The sequence below is a fragment of the Stegostoma tigrinum genome, chromosome 8 (genome assembly GCF_030684315.1).
Source record: "Stegostoma tigrinum isolate sSteTig4 chromosome 8, sSteTig4.hap1, whole genome shotgun sequence".
Classification (NCBI taxonomy): Eukaryota; Metazoa; Chordata; class Chondrichthyes; order Orectolobiformes; family Stegostomatidae; genus Stegostoma; species Stegostoma tigrinum.
In genome coordinates this window covers 75,046,410-75,063,140 of record NC_081361.1, presented here as the reverse complement: position 1 = coordinate 75,063,140, position 16,731 = coordinate 75,046,410, and the positions used below count along the sequence as shown (strand labels likewise).

The 16,731-nt window shown below is 49.9% G+C and overlaps 1 protein-coding gene across 1 annotated transcript in view; it reads right to left on the bottom strand.

Annotated features, from left to right (window-relative positions):
• Window positions 1–16,731, bottom strand: part of LOC125456335 (vitamin D3 hydroxylase-associated protein-like) — a 91,628-nt gene that overhangs the window by 51,533 nt on the left and 23,364 nt on the right. Inside the window, exon 5 of the mRNA XM_059647989.1 lies at window positions 15,889–16,095. Within this exon, the coding sequence (XP_059503972.1) occupies window positions 15,889–16,095 (207 nt within the window). The remainder of the gene's footprint in view (window positions 1–15,888; window positions 16,096–16,731) is intronic.

Sequence of the window (16,731 nt, the reverse complement as noted above, 5' to 3'; positions counted from 1 at the left end):
GAATTCACTTTTGAAATAAGAATCCAAACCATTTCTCATTTTATTGGAGGCGAACTGAGGGACAAGGGGACATTCTGAAACTCGATCGGTCATTTCAATATTTAAAAAGGCCACATGCCTTCATGTTAACACCCAATGTATTTTTAACTCATGTCAGCTCAGATTCCCAGGGCTTAGGAAATCTCAACTGAACTGAGGCTTGAAGGGCCAATCCAAGTGACATATTGTTACAAGAACATGCAAATAAAACAGGCTGATGTGTAAAAAAAAGCTTCTTCACTCAATAAGGAGTTAAGACATGGAATGCATTGTGTTCTGAAAATGTGGTGGAGGCAGGCTCATTTGAAGTATTTAATTGAAATGGTGGGCAGGGATTGGGGCTAGGGAATAGAACCGGTACAGGCACAATGGGCTGAATGGCCTCCCCTGCACTATAACAGTTCTGTAATTCTGTGATGTGGCTTTACAGCACAACCTGCAGGTCAGGAGCAGCAGGAATGTTTTGTCCAGCCTTCCAACATTCCCCTTAATCTGTCTGCTCCCTCCTAACTACAATCCCGAAATAACATTCCACAAACCCCCAGAATTACCAGAGCAGAGTCCAGCATTTGCAAACGCCAACTATATCTCTCTGCACCTAATAGGTTTTCAGCATTTTAATCAGGCTAGTTACAAATATGAAACCAAGAAGAAATTTAAAGCTGTCCTGCAGTTGAACTGTGAAGCAGCATCTCAGGAGCACAAAAGCTGACGTTTCGGGCCTAGACCCTCTGAAGGGTCTAGGCCCGAAACATCAGCTTTTGTGCTCCTGAGATGCTGCTTGGTCTGCTGTGTTCATCCAGCTTCACACTTTATCTTGGATTCTCCAGCATCTGCAGTTCCCATTATCACTGCAGTTTAACTGCATGTGCTTCCACACTTCTCAATAACTGAACCTCAAAACAGTTTCATCCGAGCACAGAATGAGATGCCTGCCTATAATTTGTAGAGTCACAGTCAGACTGTTTTGTTACCCTGTGGCAATGAGAGATACTTAACTTACACACCGCAGAATAATTTGGCTAGGTTTCAGAGATTTAATTATTCAGTGGATACAAACAGTACAAACAGCCAGTACAAACAGCACTCTTTACTCAGAGAGTAGTAAGGGAATGGAACGCTTTGCCTGCAACGGTAGTAGATTCGCCAACTTTAGGTACATTTAAGTTGTCATTGGATAAGCATATGGACGTACATGGAATAGTGTAGGTTAGATGGGCTTGAGATCAGTATGACAGGTCGGCACAACATCGAGGGTCGAAGGGCCTGTACTGTGCTGTAATGTTCTACGTTCTATGCGATCTTCTCATTTCCAAACGTGTTATTAAGCAAATATATTGCATCCTTATTTTCCCCACAGTTTGGAGTCACAGTGTCAACATTACAGGTAAAGATTTTTTTCAATTGATACTGAAAGACAACACTTTTAAATAAAAAAAACACAACTGCAGTTGCAAAAATAAATGTCTCTACCCACAGCAATACAAAAGACACAGAATGCCAAATGGTAGTGTTGTAGATTCCCTTGAAGTGGTGAAATGTAGACTTCTTTGTGGCTGCAAACAGGAAGAGAATGAATATACAACGATGAAGAGAAACACAAGGTAATTGCAGGGACTGAAAAATCAAATGCAAAATTAAATCAAGCAGCTGATGCCTGTCTTAGAAATCACCTTAACAGCATCTGATCCCCAGGTGCTCCATCCAATTAATATAGTCGAGTGTGACGGTGACCTGAATGAGTGGAATTCCGGTGAAGTATTTAAAAGTAGATCAAACCTAGTGGGTTTTGAATGCTTAGTGGTTGGACATATTCAAGATTGTATTTAAAAATATAGGTGACTGCTAAGGGAATTAAGGGATACGATGATAGTGCAGGAAGTCAGGAAGCGTTGCACCTACCTTCCCTCTAACTTCTTAATCAACAGACCAAATTGCAAGCATTCCTTTCATAAGTTTCTGTATGTTCACAGGATGCAATTCTCTCTTTAATTCTCTGAGGCACACAGACACAGGCCAATGCACTGTTTTTTTTTCAGGGAATTTGAAAAGCTCAGGGGGGTAAAACAATTTATAACTGTTTTCCTTCTCTGATGATCTGGAGACTGAAGTGCCCTATTGTTGACATGGATCTTTTCCTTCATCTGAACTACACAGTAAATGGAAAAGTCCTAGGGAAAATTGATGTACAGAGAGATCTGGGTGTTCAGGTCTAGTTCCCTGAAGGGTGCAATGCAGGTCAATAGAGTGGTCAAGAAGGCATATGGCATGCTTTCCTTCATTGAACGGGGTATTTAGTACAAGAGTTGGCAGGTCATGTTACAGTTGTATAAGACGTGGTCTGGCCACATTTAGAGTGCTTCATACAGTTCTGGTCGACACATTACCAAAAGGATGTGGATGCTTTGGAGAGGGTGCAGAGGAGGTTCACCTGGATGTTGCCTGGTAAGGAGGGTGCTAACTATTAAGAAACGTTGAGTAGATTAGGATTGTTTTCATTAGAAAGACAGAGATTGAAGGGGACCTGATTGAGGTCTACAAAATCATGAGGGGCATAGACAAGTTGGATAGCAAGAAGCTTTTTCCCAGAGTGGGGGACTCAATTACTAGGGGTCATGAGTTCAAATAGGAGGAAAGTTTAGGGGAGATATGCATGGAAAGTTCTTTACGCAGAGGGTGGTGGGTGCCTGGAACGCATTGCCAGCGGAGGTGGTAGACGCAGACACAATAGTGTCTTTTAAGATATATCTGGACAGGTACATAGATGGGCAGGGCGCAATGGGATACAGATGCTTAGAAAATAGATGACAGTTTTAGACAGAGGATCTTGATCGGTGCAGACTTGGAGGGCCGAAGGGCTATTGCTATGCTGCAATTTCTTTTGTTCTTGAACCAAATCTACTTGTGATCCCTAGCTTTTCAGTCAAAAAACCCAACTTGGTAAATACTTCCGTAGTTATCGCTCAGGTAATCCATCTAGCCACTTAGCCATTGGATAGATCTTAGCACAAACAACAAAAAGATCCAATCCTTTTTCAGCAATATCTGAACAAAGCTCATAATGGTCCAACAGCAGCACACGAAAAGGCATCTTAAGCAGGATTGATTAAAACGGAACCTTACCAATTCAGCATCAGCACTATGTGCTGCAGTGTACTCTCTAGCCAATTTTATTAGTGAAGTGGGCTGGACCCCGAGGGATAAAATGGAGGAAAAAGCTACAGGCAAGAGTGGGCTTTACGCAAACTGCTGCCACTTCATGACCCTCAAACTCCAACTCCATTCAGAGCCCCGCATGCCTTCCATCCTAATGGTGAAGTTCATCCAATGTTAAAGGTGGAGAAGGATTTCATAAAGCACTTACTGACTCCAAAGCCAAGGGGCATCAGAAAACAGCACTTGCACAATCAAAAACAGGGATGTGTGCTTTCTGCTTGTAGGTCTGCTGAAAATACCAGGAGCACCTTGCAAGAATGGGAGAAAAAGTAATAAAGATTTGTGGTTGTGCAACGATGTGTATATACGATATTTAATACCATGTTGGATTAAGTTTCTGCTTAAAAGGTTAGAATTTGCACCTTGTCCATGTTTACCTGCTATGATCGTACTAGAATTAAAGGTGAATAATGGGTGTCTTTGATAGAGATACGTCATTGATTATAAAGCTGCTGTGTGTCAGGAATCGTAGGTTCACAATTAGCTTCACAATGGGTGTACTGTTTCCACTTAACTAAACACATCAGAATTCGGGCGTTCATGTGTTGCTGATATTGCCCTCACCATAAAATTCCTCCTCTTCCATTGAAGAATCAGTGTGTCCAACACCTTCTGGGGCTCCAGCTCATCTCACTGCCATGCTACATTGTGCAATGATTCTTCTTAGCCAGGCTAATGCAAACGAAGCCTGTCCAGGTAGAAACTCAGCTAGCGAGTTTTGAGAAGATTTGTAGCTCAGGTTGAGTTTCTGGATGTGAGTTTGCTCGCTGAGCTGGAAGGTTAGTTTTCAGATGCTTCGTCACTTTTTTTTTATTTGAAAAAATATACTTTATTCATAAGATGTACACAAAAAACATATTTATACACCTACCCAGTCATGCAAGCCGCTCCGGGTTACCCAGGGGGTACATACATCAACTAAAAGGAAAAAAAAACAAACAAAGAAGAAAAAAACAAAGAAGACACCCCGGCAGTCGTTACCCCGCACAGTCCCAGTTGGCCCCCGACCAGTTGGGGAAGGCGCCAGCTGGGCCCAGGCACCAGGTAGGGCCCTTTTTTCTATTCCAGACGAGGGGTTTCATACCGTGGTCTTTTCCCACCGCGCCTTGGCGGCGGCTGCCCCAAGCTTTAGCGCGTCCCTCAGCACGTAGTCCTGGACCTTGGAGTGCGCCAGCCTGCAACACTTGGTCGGGGTCAGTTCTTTCAGCTGGCAGACCAGCAAGTTGCGGGCAGACCAAAGAGCGTCTTTCACCGCAATGATGGTCCTCCAGGCGCAGTTGATGTTGGTCTCGGTGTGCGTCCCGGGAAACAGCCCATACAGCACGGAGTCCCGTCACGGAGCTGCTCGGGACAAACCTCGACAAATACCACTGTATCCCCCTCCAGACCTCCTGTGCGTAGGCACACTCCAGAAGGGAGGTGATCGACAGTCTCGTTCCCCCCGCAGCCACCTCGAGGGCAGCGTGCGGTGGCGCAGAGATTCCGGGCATGCATAAAGGATCTCACTGGCAGAACCCCTCTCACCGCCAGCCAAGCAATGTCCTTGTGCTTGTTTGAAAGTTCTGGCGATGAGGCATTCTGCCAAACGATTTTGGCAGTCTGCGTGGGGAACCACACGACGGGATCCACCCTCTCCTTTTCCCGAAGGGTCTCGAGGATACTACGTGCTGACCACTGCCTGACGGCCTTGTGGTCAAAGGTGTTTCCTTTCAAAAATTTCTCCACGAAGGACAGGTGGTACGGAACGGTCCAACTACTCGGAGCGTTCTGCGGCAACGAGGCCGCGCAACACCGGGGACAGGTGGAACCTCAGTAAAGTAGTGACACTTGGTGTTTGCGTACTGAGGATCTACGCACAGCTTGATGCAGCCGCACACAAAGGTAGCCGTCAGGGCGAGGGTGGCGTTCGGTACGCCCTTTCCCCCCCATTTTCCAGGTCTTTGTACGTGGTGTCCCTGCGGACCCGGTCCATCCTCAACCCCCAAATGAAGTGGAAGATGGCCCGGGTGACCACAGCGGCGCAGGTCCGGGGAATAGGCCAGGCCTGCGCCACATACAACAGTACCGAAAGCCCCTCGCACCTGACAACCAGGTTCTTAGCTGTGACGGAGGGGGACCGGAGCATCCACCTGCCCAGCTTCTGCTTCAGTTTGGTGATACGCTCCTCACAAGTCTTAGTGCACGCCCCAGCTCCACCGAACCAAACACCCAGCACCTTCAGGTAGTCTGTCCTGACGGTGAAGGGGATGAAGGAGCGGTCGTCCCAGCTCCTGAAGAACATGACCTCGCTCTTACCCCTATTGACTTTGGCACCCGAGGCCAGTTCAAACTGGCCGCAGATGTCCAATAGTCTACTCACCGACCGACGATTGGTGCAGAAGACAGCGACATTGTCCACGTACAGGGAGGTCTTGACCTGAAGGCCTCCGCTGCCTGGGATAGTCACGCCCTTCAGGCTCACGTCCTTCCTGATGGATGCGGCGAAGGGCTCCACACAGCACACGAACAAGGCAGGAGAGAGCGGGCAGCCCTGCCCGACTCCAGATCTGACGGGAAAACTGTCCAATTCCCACCCGTTGATCGAGACTGCGCTAACGATGTTGGCGTAGAGCAGCCGGATCCAATTGCAGATGCCCTCCCCGAACCCCAATTTAGAGAGGATGTCCCTCATGTAAGCATGAGAGACCCTGTCGAAGGCCTTCTCCTGGTTCAGGCTGACGAGGCAGGTGTCCACCCGTCTGTCCTGCACGTAGGCGATCGTATCCCTGATGAGCGCGAGGCTCTCAGCGATCTTCCTGCCCGGCACAGCACAGGTTTGGTCAGGGTGAATCACCGACTCCAGGACAGACCTGACCCAGTTGGCTATGACCTTGGCCAGGATTTTGTAGTCCACGTTCAATAGTGAAATGGGACGACAATTCTTAATTTCTTCCCTCTCCCCCTTCCTCTTGTAAATGAGGGTGATGATGCCCTTCCTCATGGACTTGTACATTTCCCCTGCCCAAAGCGCACTATCGTACATCTCCAGCAGGTCCTGGCCGACCAAGTCCCACAGAGCGGAATACAGCTCGACCGGTAAGCCGTCGCTTCCGGGAGTCCTATTCCTCTCCAAGGACTTGAGGGCTCTGGTCAGCTCATCCAGGGATATCAGCCGGTCCAGCCACTCCCTCGTGCCATCGTCTAAGACCTCCGTGATAGACGACAGGAACGACGTGGAGGCCGTGCTGTCCGTGGGCTTCATGTCGTACAGTCCGGCATAGAAGGATCTGCTGATCCTCAAAATGTCAGGCCGCGATGACATCACCGAGCCGTCGTCCTCCTTCAGCCGGCTAAGCACAGAGTTCTCTTTGTGCACCTTCTGAAAGAAGAAACGCGAGCACGTCTCGTCCTGCTCCACGGAGCGGACCCTGGACCAGAAGATTATCCTGGAGGCCTCCGCGCCGAAGAGCGAGGCTTGCTAGCCCCTCACCTCGCGGAGGTCCTCCGTGACATCGACCCCCATCAACTGCAGAAGGAGCAGGTTCTGCACCCTTTTCTGGAGTCGCGACAGCTGTTCGCGCCTCTCTCTCGCCTTCCGAACACCCTTGAGGACAAATAACCTCTTGATGTTCTCCTTCACCGTCTCCCACCAGTCGCCCAGAGACTCAAAGAGGGGTTTCACGGTTCTCCAACCAGCATACTCCTTCTTAAGCTCCTTGACGTTCTCTGGGGTCAGAGTCGTGTTGAGCTTCCACGTCCCCTTGCCGGCCGGCCGGTCATCCTGTAAGTGACAGTCGGCCAGCAGGAGGCAGTGGTCAGAGAAGAACACTGGCTCAACGCCGGTGGACCTGACCAAGAACACCCGCGACACAAACAGGAAGTCTATCCTTGAGCGGACAGACCAGTCTGGCCGCGACCAGGTGTACCTCCGTTGCACTCCGTCTGCAGGGGTGCTGAAGACGTCGAGCAGCTTGGCGTCGCTCACCGTGCCCATCAGGAATCTAGACGTGACGTCCAGTTGACTCCCCCCACCCGCTGTCCCCATGCCGGATCTTCCACCTGCATCGATGATGCAGTTGAAGTCTCCGCCTAGGATGACCGGCCTGGACGTAGCCAGCAGGGGTGGAAGCCGCTGCAGGACGGCCAACCGCTCATTCCGTACCGCTGGGGCATACACGTTGATCAGCCTCAGGGGAGCGTTCCTGTAGGTGACGTCAGCCACTAGGAGGCGCCCCCCCACCACCTCCTGAACTTGAGAGATGGTGAAGTCGCGCCCCCGCAGCAGAATAGCCAGGCCCGAGGAGCAACAGTCGTTACCCCCCCGACCAGATCGAAGGCCCACAGTTCCAGGCGCCGGACCATTTCCCGTACCTGCCGAGGTGCGGTATCCCGCACTCCTGCAGAAACAGGAGGTCCGCCTTGATGGTGGTCAGGTAGGCCAACGTGGATACACATCTTGCGGTGGACTTGACACTGCGCACATTAATGCTCGCAACTCGTACCCCCATTGTGGGCAGTGACCGCAGTACCCTCCCCAAGTCCAAGGTCCAGCCCCTCCATCTGTCCCTTCATGCCCATTGCCCGGGCTAACTGCTGGACGCTCTCCGGGCTCAGGAAACCGTCCGTGCTGCCTTCCGGGTGGCATCCCCCTGTCGGGGGTTCGGGGGTACGGAGGCAGGAGGGTCAGGCTGGGGACGTGCTGTTTCCTCCTTCCCGCCTGGACGTGCAGCGGCACGTGACTGGGTGCCGGAGGGAGCCTCAGGACGCCTCCCGTCACCTGGAAGCGTGGTGCTGCTTTCCTTCTCCCTCGAGATCTTTAACTTCTGCTTCGGGCGGGCCCTCTCCGAATCCCCCTCGTCAGAGGAGCTCTTATAACACCCCTGTAGCTGCCTCTTCCCGCCTGATGGTTGCGGTTCCTGGGCCCGTCGACGCACCTTCCTCCACGCTTTCCAGACCATCGTCCACTCCCCTGGGTCGCCTGTCGCCGCCTCCATCGACTCCAGGTTGTCGGGGGGGGGGGGGGGGGAGCGGAGCCTGCAGGGGCGCTTTGCTGGCCTCGGGCCCATCCTGCGGGCCTGGGCACTCCTGCACGACCTGGCCCTCCGGCACATTAGTGGGGTCCTTGCTGGGCCCTGGTGCCTTCCTCTCCTCCAGGGGGGCTGGCCCCGCATTGCCCCTGCCGGCGACATGGGCATAGGTGGTCCCCCGCTGCGGGCATGCCCTATAGAGGTGGCCCGCTTCCCCGCAAAGGTTGCAGCTTTTCTCTTATGGGCAATCCTTTGCAAGGTGTCCCTCCTCCCTGCAGATGGTGGCTTTGCAGTCGGCCGCCACGTGACCTGACCTACCACAGGCATGGCAGACTTTAGGTTGCCCTGCAAAGGTCAGGTAGCCCTTGCTCCCGCCAATCGCGAAGCTGGACTGTGGGTGTACGACGTTCCCGTCCGCGCCCATCCTCAGCGTCACCTTGACCTGCCTCTTACTGGTCCAGATGCCAAAGGGGTCCATGATGTCAGTTAGGTCCCCTTCCACCTTCACGTACCTTCCAAGGAAGGTCAGGACATCAACTGCTGGCACATGCGGGTTGTACATGTGTACAGCCACCATACGGCTCCTCTACGCTGGCATCACAAACAGCGGGACAGCGGTCAATACAGAGAGGGGGCCCTCACCTCCTTTCTCCTCGAAAACCTCCAGGAAGCACTCGCAAAGCTTGGCACTCCTGAAAGTCACATCGTAAAAACCTCTTCCTGGGAAATCCTGCAGGCAGTAAATGTCCGCAGCAGCGAACCCGCAACAGTCGAACAGGACCCTCTTCACGAAGAAGGTGCGGTCCACAGGTGCACCTTCATCCACCTTTTTTAACGGAAACACAGATGGTGTTCCGGACCCCCTGACCTGGGGCACAAGCACTTGCCGCAGCCATCGTTGCAGGTTGGCCGCTCCCCTGAACCAGCCTTAGGCCGAAGCCAGCATTAAGATCCACTGGTTGCAAGGGTGCACAGCCAACCCGACGTCTTCCTTTCACCTCCAACACAGCGCTCTCCTCCTCTCGGTCCACAAGAGAGTGGGTCTTTATTTTGTTCCAGATGTAAGCTGGTTCACTGAGCTTGAAGGTTAGTTTTCAGACGTTTCGTCACCATTCTAGGTAACATCAACAGTGAGCCTCCGCTGAAGCACTGGTGTTATGTCCCGCTTTCTATTTATCTGTTTAGGTTTCCTTGGGTTGGTGATGTCATTTCCTGTTCTTTTTCTCAGGGGATGGTAGATTGGCTCCAAATCAATGTGTTTGTTGATGGAGTTCCGGTTGGAATTCCTAGAAGCATGGCATTCCAACCGGAACTCCATCAACAAACACACTGATTTGGAGCCAATCTACCATCCCCTGAGAAAAAGAACAGGAAATGACATCACCAATGCAGGAAATGACATCACCAACCCAAGGAAACCTAAACAGATAAATAGAAAGCGGGACGTAACACCAGCGTTTCGTCGGAGGCTCACTGATGATGTTACCTAGAATGGTGACGAAACGTCTGAAAACGAACCTTCCAGCTCAGCGAGCAAACTCACATCCAGATACTCAGCATCCTGACTACATTCTTGCCGACAGCTCACAGAGCCAGTTGGCTTCTCTATTCCATTCTGCTTCACTGTCTGTGCTCCTCACAAGTATCATCCATCAGACCTTAACGTGGGCAGCCTTCATCTCCAATGAGCTAACTCTAGCTCTACTTTGAGGAATAAAGAGCTCAGGCAGGGCAAAAGCATCTTGGCAGTTCCCTGGGAATCTTGTACAAAGACGCAGTGATCTTTTTGTGTTTTCACACAAGCTGTGCATTAATGGAATGGAAACCCTTGAAGATGACCAAGAGCCCAGGATGATTGGGGAATCTTAACTGCCATTTCCGCAATTGATAGCCTCCTGAATGTATGAAAGTCAAACAGAATAACAGGACTGTTACAATGCAGAAGGCCACTCAGCCCATCGTATCACAGATGAGTCTCCAAGTGAGCATCTCACTTAGCGCCATTCTTCGTTTAATCCTTGTTCCTTTTACATAGCCATCTACTGTTGTTTGAATATGCCAATTAAACCTACCTCCACTAGATTCTCATGCAGAATATTCTAGACCCAAAACTCTTAGTTGTGTGGAAAAGCTTTTCCTGGTAGCCATTTTGCTTCTTTTATTAATCACAAAATTACTGCCCACTCCATTTCTTGATCTTTATGACCGAGTACTTTTAGCTGAATTTATACTGTCCAGAACTCATACTTTTAAAAAAAAAAAATCACCTCTCTGCCTTCCATTCTCCAGGGAAAACAGTCTCAACTGCAGCCATCTCTCCAACTTACATAGCTGCAATTCCTCATTCACAAATCAGAGGGCTGGCACTTTCTGATAGGTCTCATCAGTTGCAAACTGTACATACTTCCAAGCCACAATAAACATGCATTGTGAGACAAAACCATCGGGGGAGGAGGTGAAGAAATTAAGACAGGGTCATGAGCGAAGCATTTGGTATACTTGCCTTTATTGGTCAGTGCATGGAATATGGGGAAGTCACGTTGCAGTTGTACAGCAGTTGTCCTGCAACCATTGCAGGAACAGCAACTCATATTCTGCCTGGGAACCCTGCAGCCTAATGGTATCAATGTGGACTTCACCAGTTTCAAAATCTCCCCTTCCCCCACCGCATCCCTAAACCAGCCCAGTTCGTCCCCTCCCCCCACTGCACCACACAACCAGCCCAGCTCTTCTCCCCCACCCACTGCATCCCAAAACCAGTCCAACCTGTCTCTGCCTCCCTAACCAGTTCTTCCTCTCACCCATCCCTTCTTCCCACCCCAAGCCGCACCCCCATCTACCTACTAACCTCATCCCACCTCCTTGACCTGTCCGTCTTCCCTGGACTGACCTATCCCCTCCCTACCTATACTCTCTCCACCTAACTTCTTTACTCTCCATCTTCGGTCCGCCTCCCCCTCTCTCTCTATTTATTCCAGTTCCCTCTCCCCATCCCCCTCTCTGATGAAGGGTCTAGGCCCGAAACGTCAGCTTTTGTGCTCCTGAGATGCTGCTTGGCCTGCTGTGTTCATCCAGCCTCACATTTTATTATCTTGGAATTCTCCAACATCTGCAGTTCCCATTATCACTGGATGGGTATATGAATAGGAAAGTTTTAGCAGAATATGGGCCAAATGCTAGCAAATGGGATTAGATTAATTTAGGGTATCTGGTCAATGTGGATGAGTTGGCGGAAGGGTTTATTTCCATGCTGTGCATCTCTATGACTATATGGTGACTTTGACAGCCACTGGCAACGTATGGCCAACAGATCCAGTGAGAGGGTTGCTTCTTCCAGAAGGCTGCGTATATCAGTGACCACCTAATGTGAAACCCGGAGCCTCCTATGGCAGCGGTGCCAGCAGTGTCAACAGAGCTCATCCTCCATTGCAAACTTGATTTGGAGATTAACCTCCGAGAACTGAATGTGGGAGTTGGGAGGTCATGTTGCAGCCGTGCAGGACATTGGGAGGCCACTTTTGGAATACTGCGTTCAATTCTCGGAACTCAGGTTACATGTGAAAGATATGCGAAGCAGTTCTGCACATCTAGTTTCTCTTGTGAAACGGAAGATTGGTGCTGATCCTCCTTTTGCTGTTCACCTCAGTCCTCACCTAAGGTCCAAGGTAAAGTCGCACATGCAGGGCAATCATTCTAAACTGATTCTTGATAGACACAAAGTGACAAGGAGGTCCAGAGAACTCCGAGGCAGTGAAAGTGATGTCCAAAATGTTACAAAGCAGTGAAAGCATTTGGTAAAATAAAACAAAGAACTGTGGATGCTGGAAATTTGAAGCCAAAGCAGAAATTGTTAGAGAAACTCAGCAGGTATCACAGCATCATGACTGATGCTGCCAGATTTGAGCTCTCTGATGAAGGGTCTAGGCCCGAAACATCAGCTTTTGTGCTCCTGAGATGCTGCTTGGCCTGCTGTGTTCATCCAGCTTCACACTTTATTATCTTCGATTCTCCAGCATCTGCAGTTCCCATTATCATTGAGTTTCTTCAACCAATTTTATTTTGGAAATCATGTGCTCATCAGTTCTGTGAACACATAGATGCAATGTCCATTTGCTTAGTCACCTTGACTTCTGACAAGCTCCAGAGGCTGGGGAAACACTCAAATGCAAGAATTAAATTCAACTAGCACAACCGAAACAGCTATTAATTGCTAGCGAGTTTTGAGAAGACTTGTAGCTCAGGTTGAGGTTCTGGATGTGAGTTTGCTCGTTGAGCTGGAAGGTTAGTTTTCAGACGTTTCGTCACCATTCTAGGTAACATCATCAGTGAGCCTCCGACGAAGCGCTGGTGTTATGTCCCGCTTTCTATTTATCTGGTTAGGTTTCCTTGGGTTGGTGATGTCATTTCCTGTTCTTTTTCTCAGGGGATGGTAGATTGGCTCCAAGTCACCGTGACTTGGAGCCAATGTGTCTGTGGGACAACGTGACTTGGAGCCAATGTGTCTGTGGGACAACGTGACTTGGAGCCAATGTGTCTGTGGGACAACGTGACTTGGAGCCAATGTGTCTGTGGGACAACGTGACTTGGAGCCAATGTGTCTGTGGGACAACGTGACTTGGAGCCAATGTGTCTGTGGGACAACGTGACTTGGAGCCAATGTGTCTGTGGGACAACGTGACTTGGAGCCAATGTGTCTGTGGGACAACGTGACTTGGAGCCAATGTGTCTGTGGGACAACGTGACTTGGAGCCAATGTGTCTGTGGGACAACGTGACTTGGAGCCAATGTGTCTGTGGGACAACGTGACTTGGAGCCAATGTGTCTGTGGGACAACGTGACTTGGAGCCAATGTGTCTGTGGGACAACGTGACTTGGAGCCAATGTGTCTGTGGGACAACGTGACTTGGAGCCAATGTGTCTGTGGGACAACGTGACTTGGAGCCAATGTGTCTGTGGGACAACGTGACTTGGAGCCAATGTGTCTGTGGGACAACGTGACTTGGAGCCAATGTGTCTGTGGGACAACGTGACTTGGAGCCAATGTGTCTGTGGGACAACGTGACTTGGAGCCAATGTGTCTGTGGGACAACGTGACTTGGAGCCAATGTGTCTGTGGGACAACGTGACTTGGAGCCAATGTGTCTGTGGGACAACGTGACTTGGAGCCAATGTGTCTGTGGGACAACGTGACTTGGAGCCAATGTGTCTGTGGGACAACGTGACTTGGAGCCAATGTGTCTGTGGGACAACGTGACTTGGAGCCAATGTGTCTGTGGGACAACGTGACTTGGAGCCAATGTGTCTGTGGGACAACGTGACTTGGAGCCAATGTGTCTGTGGGACAACGTGACTTGGAGCCAATGTGTCTGTGGGACAACGTGACTTGGAGCCAATGTGTCTGTGGGACAACGTGACTTGGAGCCAATGTGTCTGTGGGACAACGTGACTTGGAGCCAATGTGTCTGTGGGACAACGTGACTTGGAGCCAATGTGTCTGTGGGACAACGTGACTTGGAGCCAATGTGTCTGTGGGACAACGTGACTTGGAGCCAATGTGTCTGTGGGACAACGTGACTTGGAGCCAATGTGTCTGTGGGACAACGTGACTTGGAGCCAATGTGTCTGTGGGACAACGTGACTTGGAGCCAATGTGTCTGTGGGACAACGTGACTTGGAGCCAATGTGTCTGTGGGACAACGTGACTTGGAGCCAATGTGTCTGTGGGACAACGTGACTTGGAGCCAATGTGTCTGTGGGACAACGTGACTTGGAGCCAATGTGTCTGTGGGACAACGTGACTTGGAGCCAATGTGTCTGTGGGACAACGTGACTTGGAGCCAATGTGTCTGTGGGACAACGTGACTTGGAGCCAATGTGTCTGTGGGACAACGTGACTTGGAGCCAATGTGTCTGTGGGACAACGTGACTTGGAGCCAATGTGTCTGTGGGACAACGTGACTTGGAGCCAATGTGTCTGTGGGACAACGTGACTTGGAGCCAATGTGTCTGTGGGACAACGTGACTTGGAGCCAATGTGTCTGTGGGACAACGTGACTTGGAGCCAATGTGTCTGTGGGACAACGTGACTTGGAGCCAATGTGTCTGTGGGACAACGTGACTTGGAGCCAATGTGTCTGTGGGACAACGTGACTTGGAGCCAATGTGTCTGTGGGACAACGTGACTTGGAGCCAATGTGTCTGTGGGACAACGTGACTTGGAGCCAATGTGTCTGTGGGACAACGTGACTTGGAGCCAATGTGTCTGTGGGACAACGTGACTTGGAGCCAATGTGTCTGTGGGACAACGTGACTTGGAGCCAATGTGTCTGTGGGACAACGTGACTTGGAGCCAATGTGTCTGTGGGACAACGTGACTTGGAGCCAATGTGTCTGTGGGACAACGTGACTTGGAGCCAATGTGTCTGTGGGACAACGTGACTTGGAGCCAATGTGTCTGTGGGACAACGTGACTTGGAGCCAATGTGTCTGTGGGACAACGTGACTTGGAGCCAATGTGTCTGTGGGACAACGTGACTTGGAGCCAATGTGTCTGTGGGACAACGTGACTTGGAGCCAATGTGTCTGTGGGACAACGTGACTTGGAGCCAATGTGTCTGTGGGACAACGTGACTTGGAGCCAATGTGTCTGTGGGACAACGTGACTTGGAGCCAATGTGTCTGTGGGACAACGTGACTTGGAGCCAATGTGTCTGTGGGACAACGTGACTTGGAGCCAATGTGTCTGTGGGACAACGTGACTTGGAGCCAATGTGTCTGTGGGACAACGTGACTTGGAGCCAATCTACCATCCCCTGAGAAAAAGAACAGGAAATAACATCACCAGCCCAAGGAAATCTAACCAGATAAATACAAAGCGGGACATAACACCAGCGCTTCGTCGGAGGCTCACTGATGACGTTACCTAGAATGGTGACGAAACGTCTGAAAACTAACCTTCCAACTCAGCGAGCAAACTCACATCCAGATATTAATTGCCTTTAAAATGTTAAAATTGGCCTGTGATTTTGCAAGAGTAGCAGCAGAAATTTGACGCTGAAAATAATTATCCTCTGCTAGCTTTCTGACATATAATCTCAGCCCTTTTCGATGGCTACTTGACCAAAAATCCACAGTTTTTGTTTATAAAGATCAAACCGTCTCCCTAACACCAGCATTGTAAGTTAAATCACAAGCGAGCCAAGATCCTTGGGTGGCATAGTAGCTCAGTGGTTAGCACTGCTGCCTCACAGGGATCTGGGTTCAATTCCACCCTTCGGCAACTGTTTAAGTGGAGTTTGCATATTCTCGCCATGTCTGTGTAGGTTTCCTCCCACAGTCCAAAGACGTGCAACTTAGGTAGACTGGCCATGCTAAATGGTCCCGTAGTGTCCACAGATGTGTAGGTTAGCTGGGTTAGCCATAGGAAACACAGGGTTACAGGGACAGGGTAGGGGGATGAGTCTGGGCCGGATACTGTTCGGAGGGTAAGTGTGGACTCAATGGGCTGAATGGCCTGTTTCCACACTGTTGGGATTCTACAAAAGAAATCCTGGTGATGACAGCACTATTAGAAAATCAAACGTATAAACATGAGTTAAGCCTTGGCTCAAAAGTAAACTATACTTACCTCAAGCGATTTTCTGTTGGTTTGAAGCCACAGATTCCACAAAATGCAGCTGGCACCCGGATGCTGCCACCAATATCACTCCCAATGCCAAGGACTGAACCACCAGATGCGATCAGGGCAGCCTCACCACCAGATGACCCGCCTGGTGTACGTTTGTGGTCATGTGGGTTGATGGTTTGCCCAAAAATAGGGTTACTGCATTCATAGCTTTAACAAAAAAAAACAAAACAAAATTTATCCTCATCATGAACAGTTTTCTATTTGTCAGCCTCTCCTAGATTTTGGTCTCTTACACTCAGGATGTCGCAGATAAAAAAATTTAGCCCTTTCTAGGCACATACCAATGTTATTCAAAAACTAGGGCAAGGAGGTGATTTCACCCATTGATTTTACTCCCTGCTGAAAAGCAGCTATCCCATCTGGGTCAGACTCTGATAACGTGTAAAAGACCACTTGCTTGCTCAGGATTATAAGTGATAATGGGAACTGCAGATGCTGGAGAATCCAAGGTAATGGAATGTGAGGCTGGATGAACGCAGCAGGCCCAGCAGCATCTCAGGAGCACAAAAGCTGACATTTCAGGCCTAGACCCTTCATCAGATGGAGGGTCTCTCTGATGAAGGGTCTAGGCCCGAAACGTCAGCTTTTGTGCTCCTGAGATACTGCTGGGCCTGCTGTGTGCATCCAGCCTCACATTCCATTATCCAGGATTATAAGTGAGTTAGTTTATACAAGCGGAGACAACAGTTGACTTTGCTTGATTGACATCTCCATGAGGACATAAAGTTCCTTTTTGTGATCACTTTTATCAATGTCTCAATGTTTAGATATTTTCCTATCAAC